Genomic DNA, 14,800 nt, shown 5'->3' with positions numbered 1-14,800 from the left:
TACAATGCATCAAATCCAGCACCTGATAGAGAGAGCTGTGCTTTGTGGAGTGCCCAGGGGAGAGAGACAGTCCTAAGTCACAAGCATTTGTGCAATTCTCCTCCCCCCAACTAAGGTAAAAAGGCGACCATGAATGAATGGGTGCACACCTTGTCAATCAAACGAGTATTGTCTGTAGTCTTGCAATCCAGATATGCTACACCATGAATGGGTATCTTTCTGAGAACCCTTTTCTTTAGAAGGCGGTGAAACCCTCGTGCTGGCTTGACTATGCCATGAGATTATCACAACTCTGCCGTCAGCTCAGGAAACCTAGTGAGGGTGAATTAAAACGGCTAAAAATTTAGAATCTGACTTTTAAGACCTTGCCAGTTTTAGGCCAGTGAATATTTAGGGACTGGAGAATCTCTCCTCAGTGGAAGTTTGGGTCAGGTATTCCCTGTACAAGGGCCTATGCCACCAATGCTGTCTGCCTGCTTGTCCAAGTGGAGGGAGGGAGTTGGACAAGCAGATACAGAGGGGGCAGGAACACGTTCTGGAGGCACAGAAGTGCAGCCTGCTCCGTGCACCCAGAGACAGCCTTGAGGCCATCTAGCTTGCCCTCCCGTGCATCTCGATAGCTCTATATGCCCAACCAGAAGAGGGAGCTCTCACTCAAGGAGAGGGGTGCTATTTAAAACGTGTGTGAAAGGGGTGACACCAGGTGATTAAAGAAGTGAGGAGAAGGTGGCTAAGGAGAGAAGAGATTCCAAGAGAGGCAGATACCAACCCATGGGAAGATGTCAGATCCTGAAAGGTTTGTCAGTCCCAGCAGGGCTTGGAGGGGAGCTGAGCGTTTGTGCCTCCAAAGGGAGGACTTGCACTACTTTGTTAGCATGCTTAACTCTTTCCCAACTGACTGCTGCCTGAGGCTCTCCACTGCCCGGGGGGCTGCCGCTGGTGTTCACTGGAAAGCCTGCCTATTCTTTCCTGGATCAATTGGCCTGACCTGGTGCATCACTTTCAGAGACGAGTGTCAGGATTCGAAGCTCATTTCAGAGACGGGCACGGTTCAACACCCCCTCTCTACCTCAACGTCTCAGCCCATCCTCCACTGTTGGGACAGCAAGACAGTCTTCTCCTTCCCTAGTGCACTGGGTAACGCTTTGTATTGCACTGGATTTTGGAAAGGAAGCGCTGGACGCTTAAGGAAGCTAGAATAACCTCATGGACTAGATACCCTACCTTCAAAGTGATCATTTATTAAGGTAACATTGCAGAATTCATCCATTTAGGCGAGCAAGATGAGGGAGAAAAGCCAGTTCTTCCTTAATTAGCTGTCCTACTGCCCAATCTGCTCAGGTTCTCCAAGACACCTGGCTGGCTAACATGTTAAACCGTCCACTCTAAGTGACAGGGCCCACGCTGAGTCGCCCTTTTCTTTTTAAAACTTGCACTTCTCTCTCGCTACACTTTGCAGAGATTCTCCAGTTAGTTCAATACTTTAAAGGCTGCAGCAGCATGCAAGAGAAATGGTTTCCTTTTGTTTTTTAAAAAAAGTTTAAGAAAGGTCTCCAGGAGATGTTGAGTTTTACATTTTATTTCTGTCTCGTCTGGTTTGGTTTGCTTTTCCTATGTTCCTGGGTGGCGATCGGCTAGGAGACAGCGCAGGGTCTGGAGATTTTAATCAGTGTAATTGTCTTCCTCCACTTCATCTTCACCATCCACTGACAGAGCAGCGTACTTGCTAACATAGCTGAACTTCTGCAAGAAATACAGCAGGTTAAACGGGGAATGAAACACCAGGTCAGCAACTCTGCAGCAACACTTCAGTTTGGATACAGCATTTCATAGGAGAATCACACCCAGCTCCCACTACCTACCAAAAGGTTTTCACTGTGGTTTTTAATCAAGGTATTTATACCCCACAGCCCTTACCATAGTATGCAAGTACTTCCCAAACAATGAATTTATCTTCCCACATAAGAGGTAGAGGTGGAATAGCCTCATTTGACAGATGGGGAATAGAGAACAGGAGAAGTAGATGGCACTTGGGAAGCCCACGGAACAGGTAGGAATCAAACTGACGTTTCCGAAGTCTCAGTCCAGCATCTTTAACTGCAAGGCCAACCCTCCTCTCCCCACACACTGCTCTGTGCTTCAAGCAGCAGCTAGTAGATTAAATGCTTACAGAAGCCGTATTCTCGTCGGGTTTCTTTGGCTCAGATGCAGATTGTGAGTCATGATCGTTCTTGCTTTCTTTCCTGCAAGAGTAAAGTTTCAGTTGAACAAGCGTTCATTTAGCTGGAGGAGCTGCCAACGGAGCCAGTGCGCCGCTACCAAGCTACAGCTGCACCCACGGTAGGTGCACACTGGATTTGAAAGGGGTGCCAATCAAGGAGAAGAGAAAATGACCGATTTCACATCGAACGTCCAGGATAACCGTTGGTGTTTCTCACAGCCTGGTTCTCAGCCCAGCACTGACTGCTGACCAGACACAGCATGCACCCCTCCAGTTAAGGAGGGACACTGGCTTTATAGATCCTCTGCAGGGGAATTAAGTCTGCACGTGCCTACTTCTGGTGGCGAGGGAGGCCGTGTAGCTATTTTACTGACTACTGCTAGATGATTAGGAGCTCGGAAGGTGGATGAAGAGCGGAGTACTGGCCTGCCCCCAAGGGCACGGCTAGTAACATGCTCAGCTCTCGGACGTCAGCCCTTTCACATAAAAGCCACCTGTATGAATGCTCTAGCAAAAACCCAGAGACTTAAATGAGGAGAGAGGGGTTACTAGCCTTGGTGGTAGCAGCATCACTGGGGCAGGGCAATGGGGGAAAGACGCTGACAAGGTGTCTAGGGAATGCAGGGGAAGGCCTGCAGGGCTGGATTTTAGCCTTCTGGTAAAGGCCCAAAATGAGCATTTTGAAGTTAGAACTAAAACCGAGGTCAGCTCAGGTGGTGCAGTGTTTTTAAAATACCTGGCACAGTCTATTGTAACAGACCACCCCGCCTCATGCCCAACTGGAGAACGAGGAGTCATGAGACCATTACACCAGCCAGTGCTTTGTGCTTCAGTTGGCAGTGGGTGCCGAGCCAGGCAAAACCGGCTCCCAGCATGGAAGCATCGGCATTACCAATGAGGCAGTAACAGCTCAGTACACAGAAGCCTGCGGCTATTTAAGGCCTGACCCCAGCATGGCGGATGGTCAGACACTCCACACCTGCCGCTGGTTAGGTCAGAGGGGGCTGGTGCAGGACACTTGAATGCTGCTCAAATCTGAAACAGTTGTTGAAATAGGACTGGCGGGAGGAGAAGCGGAAGATGAGGCACCCCAAGACTGACAGACATACCTATCTGAATCTTGCCAATGATCTCTGCTGCCTCCGTCTCCTGGGCCACTTCGACCTTTTGGAACGCTCTCCTTCCCCTCATCTAATTTGTTCTCATCTCCTGAAGAAAAAAAGAGCCGATGAAACCTTCCCTCTCACTAACATAGCAAAACCTCAACCAACCACTTAACGCCTGTGTATCTGAACAGTTCCAGGGCAGCAAGCTGGGGCGTACTAGCCTGCTGCGCACTAGATGACCCTACGGCTGCACACTCAAAGTTCTGTCGTGTGTTTTTAGCAAGCCCTTAGGCAGCCTGTGATACACACGGCACAACACTACCCCAAACAGCTTACAGTCAAGGCCCAAAATCCATCTGAGCCTTCCTAAGTTCCAGCCTGCCTGTTACCTGCTCCTCCCTATTAGCGCCACAAGGGCTGGCTATCCATGTTCGGAGGGATACAGCTCAACTGGCCCCTTTGACATTTCACTCTCTAGTTTTTCTTTGCCTTCCTGCTTCCTCTATTGTTTAGCATGTCTTCTGTGACCCTCGGTTCCTTAAGCAGCCTCCATGTCAAGTCTAAGAATTTTAGGGTTCATCTATGACTTGGCTTCTCCCTTTTATGAAATCCTCTTTCTAGAACTCAGGGATCCCAAAGGCAGTTTTGAGTATCCCTTCCCCCATAAGTAGGGCCCTACCAAATTCATGGTCCATTTTAGTCAATTTCATGGTCATAGGATTTTAAAAATCGTAAATTTCATGCTGCTGCTGGCTGGGAGCCCAGCTCTGAAAGCTGAGCTGCAGCACGGTACGGTATTGCCACCTCTACTTCTGCACTGCCGCTGGCGGGGCGCTGCCTTCAGAGCTGAGCGCCTGCCCAACAGCAGCCGCTCTTCGGCCACCCAGCTCTGAAGGCAGCGCAGAAGTAAGGGTGGCAATACCACGACCCCCGTAAAACAATCTTGTGATCCCGCGAAACTCCCTTTTAGGCTCTGGACCCCCAATTTGAGAAACACTAGTCTCGCCCATGAAATCTGTAGAGTGTAGGGTAAAAGCACGAAAGACCAGATTTCACGGTCCATGACACGTTTTTCGTGGCTGTGAATTTGGTAGGACCTTATCCAAGAGGATCTGAGGTCAATTACATTACTTGGAAGATGCTTCCTGAACCATCTCGCACATGCTACTTCAGTCTAAGGCCTCCTTATGCTTGTTCCAAAATGTGCGGTTTTCCAACAGTCTCCTACACAGGCCGTAGCCAGTGGCATTGTTACGGTCTCTACGGCAGGCAGAGGACCTGAATCTCTGTTCTCCTGGGCTGTTAATCCAGCACTCTTCAGGTTAATCCACCCCCCCAAACCTGTTAAGCCAGCGTTGAGGCAGGAGGCTTTGCAGTCACAACAGCACGGGAAGTGAGGTTCCCCCAACCACAGAAACGCCAACAGAAATTCAGGCTAGTGAGGGCTTAACACTTTCAGACCCACGGCAGTTCTCCCTTTGCGGCCGATCAGACATCTATGCGGATGTCTGAAGGAACTGTCCATTTCTGCTCCCATCAATGCAAGGAGGAGACTGCTGCCCTCTACTGTCCAGCAGAGGAACAGCTTAAGGTCACTAGAACTTGAATAGATCTGAGATCAATAAGCCATATGAACAATAGCAATTCCCAAACCTGGAACCACCCCTTAACTCCGCAGTGCTAATGCCATATAACTAAGGGCATCAAACCACGGAGCAGCGGGGTTAGTCCACCTCGGGAATTCTCAACCCTTCTTGCCCTACAAATGAAAACAACCCCTGACCGTACCTTTCCTGGGAGCACTCTTAGGTGGTGCTCTGTCCTCCGACAGCTGGGCTGGTGCTGTCTGGCTGCTGCTAGGAAAAAAGAATAAAACATGTGAACATCAGGGATGCTGCATCCTCCGACAGGTGCTTGGGATACTGCTGACTTTGAGAGCTATTTGCGTCTTGATGAACCTCGGCCTTGGGTCTAAGATTTCAGCAGCCACATGTGGGTCATACAAGAAGCAGCCAGAAGCCCCAAAACCAGACTCAAACCTGAGTCCACTGCCTGAAGCTAAGCTCTAGAAGGTGCATGCTGCAATTCAACATTGTTTCAGTGGAGAACAGAACAGCAGCTCATCTCCATGGGAGTTTTAATCTCCCTTCTGTAACCGGAGCTCCTTGCATGCATCTAGGGCTGACAGATCAGACCCCGGGAGCAGGCGCTCAGTACAAACTCACCTAGTGGGAGAGTGCTGCTCCGTGTCAGAGCTCAGGGAGCGGGCAGGGGGGTTGCTGCTGCGTTTAACCCAGGCGTTCTCCTTCGGCGGTGGTGCTGGCATCACTTTCAGAGGGAGCTTCTCTTCCTTGGGGGTCTTGGAGGTGGGAGACGGGGCATCGTCCTCTTTGCTGAAGGTTTCATTTTCCAAGGATTTCTCACTCTCCCTCCTTCGGGTGGCTGTAAGGACGGGAGATGGCAGTGAGCACAATGGCAGGCAAGACTTCCCCCCAAATGTATCTAGCCCAAGGGAGGTGGTCTGGACAGGTCCCCAGTTATTCCAACCTGGGCAGCCTGGGTCATCGAGACCTCAACAGCCCCTTAACTATCACCTTAGGATTCTTGCCTGTCTGAGACCAGAAGGTTTGACCTAACAATGCCCACGAGTAACCTGACAAGTGGCTCTTGTGTAGCCAGTGACCACTAAAACCTGATCGCTAGAGCAGCCAGGAAGCCAGGCCTCACATAGCACCTGCTCTGTTGCGGGACAGGATATGGGTACGATGATGGAGGCTGCACCAGAGAAGTCTGGTGAACAAGCGTTTGAGCGTCACAGTTGTTCTTGGTCCCGTGCAACCATCCACCGAGTTTTGCTAGGGAACCTTCCCCACACGCAGCCTACACACGTGACGGGGCTTTCAACAGAAGCGGGGCGAAGCAACCGACTTGGGAAACAAGAGCTGACAAAGGCAGGCTTGCTCCAGGCTGACTCACTTCTTCCTGTTGGGCCAGTTCCCACGGACGGGCCTGTGCTCCCAGTCTGTGAGGACTCACTCCCTGTCCGTGAGCGCTCCTGGTTCTCTTCACTACGCCAGCTGGGGTGCCTACAATAGAAAGGGGGAAGAAAGTCTGATCAAACTGTAATGTCCAGTAAGAACTGGGTGCGGGGCTGGAGGAGAGCGTGGGCAAAGGGCCCCTCTGCAGCCCAAAGCTGGGGAAGGCAGTACAATTGCTTGGCGCGTCCCATCTGCTGATCTCCAGAGAGACAGCAAAGGAGGGCTATCACCACTACCTGTCTTTGACAGATGGGCAACGTGAAGGACAGAGATGAACAGATTTGCCCAAGGTGAGACTAGAACTCGCGTCTCAACGCCCAGGCCCAGGCCCTACCCACTGGACAAGGCTGCCTCTCTTCAGAAGTCACCCAAGAGAGAATCAAGCCCATCATCTTCTGACAATATAAGTCAAGAAGGTACAGCTGCCTCGGTGAATAGGACATAGCAGGAGCCCACTGCTAGGGCCGACCGCTCCTTTTAGGTTTACGGAGCTGCCTGGAATTCTAACGAACGCACGGCCTTTGACAACATTATTCCAAAGGATGAAAACAAGCAGACGTTGCAATATTACAGAGGGGAACAGTCACATCTCCAGCACCCTTTATCAGAGGGCTACACAGCTTTGCAGGCATGTTGAGCCTCAGCAACCTAGCTTGAACAATTTAGAAGAAGGATGCGGCGAGTTGGGCAGTGTGCACACCACACAACCACCAGGTGAAGTCTGGCAGCTCACATAGAGAGCTGCTCCCAATGGTGTTCCAGCCCCAGCTTGCCACCTACCTCTCTCGGGGCCGCCTTTCTAGCCTTGGTTTATCATCCTCCAGTTGACGCTGCAGCTTCTCCTGCTCCTTCTGTAGCCGCTCTTCCACTTCCCGCTCCCTTGCAGCTGTGTCCACAGGCTTGGCACCCCCAAAGATAGAGGCTGCGCGGCTGGACTGAGTGGCAGGGGCCACCGAGGAGTCTTCCTCCTTGGGGGCGCTGCGCGGTTTCAGGTTCAGTTTTGGCCTCTGAGTGGAACCTACATTGGATGAAGTGGACAGCGACTGAGGGCAAACGCCATGGGATCTGCTCAGAACAGGACCCCACGAAGACCCAGCTGGGAGGAGGCAGAAGCACTGGCTACCAACCTTCCAAGCTCAGCTTCCTTCCAGCTGTTGAGCCCACCCCTGAGAACAAGCAGAGCGTTACCTCTATCATCACGACGAACGTCATCCCGGGCGTAGTCATCCCGGGAGCTCCATCTGTCCACCCTGTCGTCCCTCCTTTCATAGCGATCTTCATAACGGTCACCGCCCCCTCTGAAGTCATCGTCCCTACGGTACCCAGTGCCAAAGGCTCTCCGGCCGCTGCCCACCCTGGAATCGTAGCCTACAGGAGGAGGGGGAAAGCAGCGCTGGTTACTCCTGAGCAATGGAGCATTACACCAGAGGATGGCTGATGAAGTGCAGGAGAGGGAGGCCCTTCTAGGTTTACGCCACATTCCCCAAACAGGAAGGCAAGAAAGGGGCAATGGTGACCTGCACATACTGCAGCCAACCCAACCTCTCTGGATCTGCTCGGCCAGTGAGCACTATGAAATGCAAGAATCAGGGCAGGGCAGTGCACACCACCTAGCACCCAGAGGACTAAGTGGACTGCAGCTCAGAGGCATACGACTGCCTACTGTCCATCCCCCACTTCGAGAATGGGGAATAACCATAGACCTGGGAGCTGCACAACTGAGTGGTTTGTCAACGGTTAGCGCAAGCTCTGGACAGAAACAGACTCCAATTGATGTGCAGTTTGATACCCTGATCCCTCAGATCATAGGAAAGCCTCTGAAGCCACACTACCTCCTCTATCGTAGTCTCGACTACGGTCATCATAACGATCTCGGCCCCCAAAGCGATCCATATCCCTGCGAGGGCCATCGCGATACCGGTCCGAATCGTTGTAACGATCGCGGTCCCGATACCCTAAAGAGAGAAAGGAAGGTTACAGTACAAGACAGACAGTATTGGACCACTATGCACTACTCCCAAAAGACTGAGGCTTAGTCTACACTACAAAGTTAGGCTGATGTAAGGCAGTTTACATTGACCTAATGTTGCTCCTGCCGATGTAAGTCACCCACCACACCGATTTAATTCCACGTCCGCGAGAGGTGTAACGCTTAAGCCAATGTAGTTGGGTCAACACAGTGTCCATTAAGATAATGTGTTGCTTACATCACCTGTTGCCTCCTGGGGCTGACAGCCGGAGCCCAAGCCCAGGGCTGACAGCTGATGATGGATTGAGGGGGTTGGGGAGAAGAGAGCCTGATTTGTGGTCACCTCCTGGTAAGGGGATGTGGGAGGATGCAGCAGGGCTCCAGCTGTCAGCCTCAGGGGGGCAGGGCTCCAGTTGACAGCGCCCCACATCTGTTAAATTGGTGCAAGTGCGCTGGGTGAGAACGTGCACTGCCGACAGAAGGAGCAGTGTGGACATTAAAAATCGAATTAAACTACTGCAGTGGCTGTATGTCGACTTCATTTTGTAGTGCAGACATGCCCTAAATTGACACACGGTCCCAAGGAGCTCAGTTGGCAAAGACTATACATGATTCAATTCATTCCTCCCACCTTTGACCACTTGTTGAATCACATATTTCATCAGACTGTCTACAGCACTTGCCACTATGGTACTGAAATGTCACGTACATTACTCTCAACACCCTGGTATGGCAGGGAAGCATTACTCATTTTGCAGATGGGAAGCAGAGGAACCGAGACGAACTTGCCCAAGGTCATATAACAAAACTGTTGCAGAGCTGGGAGCAGGCCTCAGATCTCCTGGTCCCAGTCAAACAACTGAGCCTACCTACATAGAATCTGTCTGGCCTCCACCCAGTAACTGAATTGGTCACCATGTGCAGAGCTGAAAATAAGCACGCTAGGATACCACAGTGATGTAGCTGTGTTAGTCTGGTTCTGTAGAAGCAGCAAAGAATCCTGTGGCACCTTATAGACTAACAGACGTTTTGCAGCATGAGCTTTCGTGGGTGAATGCAAGTAGTGCATCCGAAGAAGTGGGTATTCACCCACGAAAGCTCATGCTGCAAAACGTCTGTTAGTCTATAAGGTGCCACAGGATTCTTTGCTGCTTCCACAGTGATGTAGTTTTCCAGCAGACACTATCCCAAAAGGAAGGATATCGCTGGAATCCGAGGGGGACACAGGATCAGACTCCTCAAATCTGGGGATCTGCAGATCCACTCTAGGAAGCCAATAAATTCCCACCCTCAGAAAATCCCAGAAGAAACCCAAGAAGAGGCATGGAACTAACATTTCACAGGTAGCATTTAATGACTATGCCCATCATAGTATCTAGAGTGAGGGTTCTTGGCCAACTCACGGTCTCCAAAGCTATCCTCGCTCCTGCGTGGAGGGTAATCATCGAAGCTATCAGTAGCAGGACGAGCCCTCCAGTCAGTCTCAAATCTCTCCGAGTCCCGGTTGCGATCACGATCTCTGCCGAAGGAGCGATCGTCCCTGTCTGCAGGAGGAAGGGAACCAGACAGTCGAGTTAGGCTTGCAAGGTCAAGTCTTCAAATGCCCAAGGGCTGAGCACCCAAGGGGAAATCCATGGATGTGAAATGCACTGAGACTAATACGGCATCTCTGCGTTGGGCATGTTGCCTTGCAGTTAATACATCAATGGCAACAAGAACCTCAGACTGATGCTTTAGAAGGATGACAGCCCCAGCCAGATTCAAGGACAGTGGGGCAGAGGGCTGCCCTAATGTTGCTGACAGGTAGCCAGCAGCCTCTGAACAGTCCAGATACTCCTTTAGCAAAGGCTGCAGATGTGCAGAAGCCTGGGCCCTGCAGTGAGTCTGAGAACAGCACGCATGAACAAGGAGGGCTTGTATGCTGCCTTTGAACTATTTAGGTCAGAGCTGGTAAGGCTGCCAGCCAGCTCTTCAGGAGCTCCAGTGCGAAGGCCGATTCAGTCATGAAGACAGTTGCCTCTGGTGTGGTGCCTAATTTGTCAGCAGTTTATCTGATCAGAGAAGAAAATTGCTACTTATTCCAGGCAGTTCTCACCTTTATCCTGAGCTTGATCAGCAACATCCACTCGTATCCTTCTGTTCCCTAGAGACTGAACACACAATACCAGAGTCATTAGCCTTTCAGTCTGAGGATGTGGGGGTGCCTAGGGAGATCTTTGAACACTTTGAGGCACAGTGTCCATGAACTGGGCCCCAGAACACCCCGTGAAGCCACCTGGGGTCTGGAAGCAAGAGTTTTGGGAATTGCTTTGATCCCATTTCTTTGAGGGTTTCAACTCACCTCTTCATTGAGGCTCAGAGCCCGGAGCAAGGAGTCAAGGTCTTCAAACTCGGCATAACCAAAACCTTTCAACCTCTCTGGGTTAGTAGGTTCCCGGGGCAAACGCACAGCACTTATCTGCAGTCAATTGGGAACAGAAAGGAAGATTCTCATTAGAAGGGTCAGGATCCCTTGATGAGCAATGCAGAGGAAGACTGAATAGGATTGGGTTTAACTACACGTTCATCTGGCAGTTCAAATCCATTGGAGAAAGCATGTGGTCTCCAAATACGAGATGCTGAGTTATCCAAAGTCATGTGACTCAAATAAGATTTATGAATTAAGCAAGCCAGACAGCATAGTTCGCTTGCAGGCAAATAAGAGGATTCGTATATCAGAAACACCTGGTTCCTGTTTAAAGTACTATTGTCTGAGAACCCAGACTGCAGTTTGGAATGAAGAATTTGGCACTGGAAAATGGTGCCTGACTTTCAGCCCTGGGGACTGAAGGTCTCTATCCACAGAACAGGGAAAAACGCAGGCATTGGCAGAGCAAGCTTCCTTGCCATTCCTGGTGAAAACAAGGTCTGCGAGTCTTTCAATCTTTAACCTCTGCTGAGAGCTACCAGCAGCAGAAAATTGCTGCCCCTTCCTCCTCATTGCACATAGGTTGAAGAAGAGCACTGATCAGAACTGACCTAGGCTGGGGTTAGAACTGGCAACACAGGTCAGAACGTTTCACACTTACACAATTTGCAAAAGGATGTTTGCACATCATTATATGTGCACTCTCCCCACCCAGCAATGAATGCGCCCTATGAACCCCACCCATTTCCACAGCTCACTTAGTATTACCGGATAAGGTCCTCATATAAGGCCAATTTCTGACCTGCTTCAATGGAAAGACCCTTCAAGCTAGATTATGGAAAACAGTAACAGCAGCTTTATAGCCAGCTGGACAATTAACTACAGATGACATCCCACTGGCAGGAAGGGCAGCGAACACCACGCTTACCATTAGGTTTGGGATGCAGAACTTAAACTAATATCACCGCTTACAGTACAATTTGCTTAAAGTAGTAAATGTCACTTCAAAGGCTAAACCAAATTCTATCACATTAATGATTTCCACTTGATTAACCACTTCATAAGCACAGTTGCTCCCAGTTGTGCTTCCTGCTTAGAGAAGCACAGCACAGCGGACAGCTCAAAGCCACAGCATATCATCACAGTGGTCTGTGGAGGTTACACTCAAACGAGGAGCTCAAATTGTGTTCAGAGAAGCCACATGTGACAAGCCATCGGTTTGATAAAGAATTACAGAAGCTGTTGGGTAGTGGTTAACAGTGAATGATATGGGCAAAGCTGCAGCTCAGCAAGTGAGGAAGGAAAAATTCTCACGATGGTCATTAAACTGACATCCCGTATTTATTACGCGCGCGCACACACCCCATTAATATTTCCCTATCGAATTTGCTCAGTTTGACTCAGTCAGAACAAGAGGTTTTTGCTGCTGGAAGAAAAAACATCAGCTTTCCAGCTAGGGCAGCTCAGTGGTGTCTTTTGGAAGCATGGACCACCGCCACCAAAGTACCTAGTCATTTGCTAATGCACCTAGGGTGTAAGTAGAGGATGGGGGCAAGTATTGGAGGATTATAAGCAACAGAATGCCACGGAGATTGGTAGGCAGGAAATTAACAAGGCAGTCCCTTACTCTGAAGTGTAAAGATACCAACGAGTTCACCAACTGGTTACGTAAGGCTATGTCACCTGTACCGCTACAGCTATGCTGCTGTGTAAGGTCTCCCATGTAGACAGTTTGCCGGCAGGAGAGAGCTCTCCTGCTGGCATAAACAAACCACCCCCAACAAGCAGCATTAGCTATGTTGACAGGAGAGCCTCTCCTGCTGATACAGAGCTGTTAGGATATAGATATTCAGGCCTGTCTGCAAAGGCCTATACTTTAAGAATTTAGGTGTATTCTTATCACTTAGCTAATTATAGAGATATAAAAGAAAGAATAAAAAATCACTGTCTGTCTGTGTAATGGCCTTCTCTTACTGTGACAGTTTGAGACCCTGTTTGGTCATATTGAAATAAGGCAATCTGGGGCTGTTAGGAAGGTGAGCCGATCTATCACCTCCAGAGAAAGGGAAGAACCTAGAAGACGTAAAAGGAAATTTAGTTTGATAGTTTTCTGTCTGGTAAGAACTCACTTATCAATAGACACAGTATGTCTGTATAGATGTAGCTGTGAAATCCTCACTTCTGTATGTTTATTTGCATGGTCTCTGCCTGGTTCTGTAATTGTTTCTGTCTGTTGTATAATTAATTTTGTTGGGTGTAAACGAATTAAGGTGGTGGGATATAATTGGTTAAATAACCATGTTACAATATGTTAGGATTGGTTAAATGTCAGTAAAATGATAGGTTAAGGTATAGTTAAGCACAACTCAACCGCAGTCAATCAGGAAGCAGGGGAGGAAATGGGAACAGGGACTGGGGATGGGGGAATTGGGATCATGTTTTGCTAAAGGGGGAAATGGGAACAGGGGATGGGAACAGAAACAGGGACACAGGCAAGGCTCTGTGGTGTCAGAGCTGGGAAGCGGGACACTGAGGAAGGAAACTGGAATCATGCTTGCTGGAAGTTCACCCCAATAAACATTGAATTGTTTGCGCCTTTGGACTTCGGGTATTGTTGCTCTCTGTTCACGCGAGAAGGACCAGGGAAGTGAGAGGGTGAAGGAATAAGCCCCCTAACACTGTCCACATCATCACTTTTGCCGATTAAATTTATGTCAACTGACACGTTTTCCTGACAAAAGTGGTAGTGTAGACAAAGCCCGATACCTCTCAGAGGTACACCCACCATTGCCAGCCACCTAAAGCTACCGCGGCCTCTATAGATGGTGACACTGAAGCACAAAGTCTTTCCCAAGACTGCCCAGCAAGACAGTGGCAAAACTGGGCCTGGGACTCCTGGGTTCTACTCCCAGCTGTGCCACAGATTAAGCCCCCCATCCACTCTTAGCCACTTACTAGACCTCATCTCTTCCTTATTCTTCCCACTTATTTTTCAGATACACCTCTACCCCGGTATAACGCTGTCCTCGGGAGCCAAAAAATCTTACTGCATTATAGGTGAAACCGCGTTACATCGAACTTGCTTTGATCTGCCGGAGTACGCAGCCCCGCCCCCCCTTTACCGTGTTATAGCCGAATTCGTGTTATATCGGGTCGTGTTATATCGGGGTAGAGGCGTATGTGGAACTTGGAGCATATGAGATGAGAAATGGCTTCTTCACTGCATGCTAAGTATTCTAGGTCTTCGGCACAGCCCCGGGCTGCTATATGCAGCAGGTGCTATGAAGTCTATTGCAATGGCCAGGACACTGATGGACTCCCTGTTGTACTGTCATAGGCAACTTGCTCATGCAATGCCCTATCCTGCTCCCTCTGGTGAAAAGGCTGGAGAGCAAGTTTGACTAGGGAGTGGAAGAGATCCCATCCCAGGGGCTGCATAACCCTCAGCTGTTATCCCTCGGGCTGCCATCCGACTCATAGCTTGCTGCAGGAGTTTCACCCATACTATTACTTCCAAGAAAGAGGGAATGCTGCATCAGTAGGCAGAACAAATGAGTTATAGATGCCAGCTGAAATGGACAAGAAACGCAAGCAATGTCATTTTGAACATAATCTGCTGTGAGCAGCGGAGCTCATCATCATGTAGGCAACATTCACTTCAACATCCAATGGGACATCAAGTAATATTTCATATTGACCTTCAGCACCACTGTAATGCTTGTGTTATTTCAGGAAGGGGAAAATTTCCTACCTGTAATTCTCTCCCTTCACCACCACTCCCCTCTATTCCAGGCCTTCCAAGAGAAGATGGTTTGAGCCTCCTGCTTGATTAGGACTGAATTAATAGTTCATAGCAATCTGAACTCCTCTTTAAAGCTGTTTCCTTCCTCAGTCAAGTTGTCACCCAGTCTAGCAAATACCACAGGTGAAACCCAGAAGAAACTCTCCTTCAGGCTGAACCTGTGGGACCCCATATGTATTCACGTAAGATGTCTGGTCTCTGGCTGTTCAGACTTTATGGACATCTGAAGACTGCATTCCCAGAGTCCCACAGACCTT

At 49.6% G+C, this 14,800-nt stretch overlaps 1 protein-coding gene across 5 annotated transcripts in view; it reads right to left on the bottom strand.

The window, feature by feature from the left end:
* Nucleotides 1-1,221: 1,221 nt before the first annotated feature.
* Nucleotides 1,222-14,800, bottom strand: part of EIF4B (eukaryotic translation initiation factor 4B) — a 28,343-nt gene continuing 14,764 nt past the window's right edge. For 4 of the 5 annotated variants that reach the window (XM_039514856.1, XM_039514861.1, XM_039514859.1 and 1 more), the window contains 12 exons: nucleotides 10,676-10,792; nucleotides 10,430-10,484; nucleotides 9,738-9,878; nucleotides 8,198-8,320; nucleotides 7,554-7,733; nucleotides 7,146-7,383; nucleotides 6,304-6,413; nucleotides 5,553-5,769; nucleotides 5,116-5,183; nucleotides 3,331-3,430; nucleotides 2,171-2,243; nucleotides 1,222-1,743 (listed from right to left, as the gene is read on the bottom strand). In XM_039514856.1, coding sequence (XP_039370790.1) covers nucleotides 1,663-1,743; nucleotides 2,171-2,243; nucleotides 3,331-3,430; nucleotides 5,116-5,183; nucleotides 5,553-5,769; nucleotides 6,304-6,413; nucleotides 7,146-7,383; nucleotides 7,554-7,733; nucleotides 8,198-8,320; nucleotides 9,738-9,878; nucleotides 10,430-10,484; nucleotides 10,676-10,792 — 1,503 coding nt within the window. In that variant the 3' untranslated portion in view covers nucleotides 1,222-1,662. The remainder of the gene's footprint in view (nucleotides 1,744-2,170; nucleotides 2,244-3,330; nucleotides 3,431-5,115; nucleotides 5,184-5,552; nucleotides 5,770-6,303; nucleotides 6,414-7,145; nucleotides 7,384-7,553; nucleotides 7,734-8,197; nucleotides 8,321-9,737; nucleotides 9,879-10,429; nucleotides 10,485-10,675; nucleotides 10,793-14,800) is intronic. The other variant, XM_039514857.1, reaches the window with a different exon arrangement.

Source organism: Mauremys reevesii, linkage group 25 (assembly GCF_016161935.1).
Source record: "Mauremys reevesii isolate NIE-2019 linkage group 25, ASM1616193v1, whole genome shotgun sequence".
Lineage (NCBI taxonomy): Eukaryota > Metazoa > Chordata > Testudines > Geoemydidae > Mauremys > Mauremys reevesii.
Note: the sequence above shows the minus strand (reverse complement) of the source record. Positions and strands in the feature narration are given on the sequence as shown.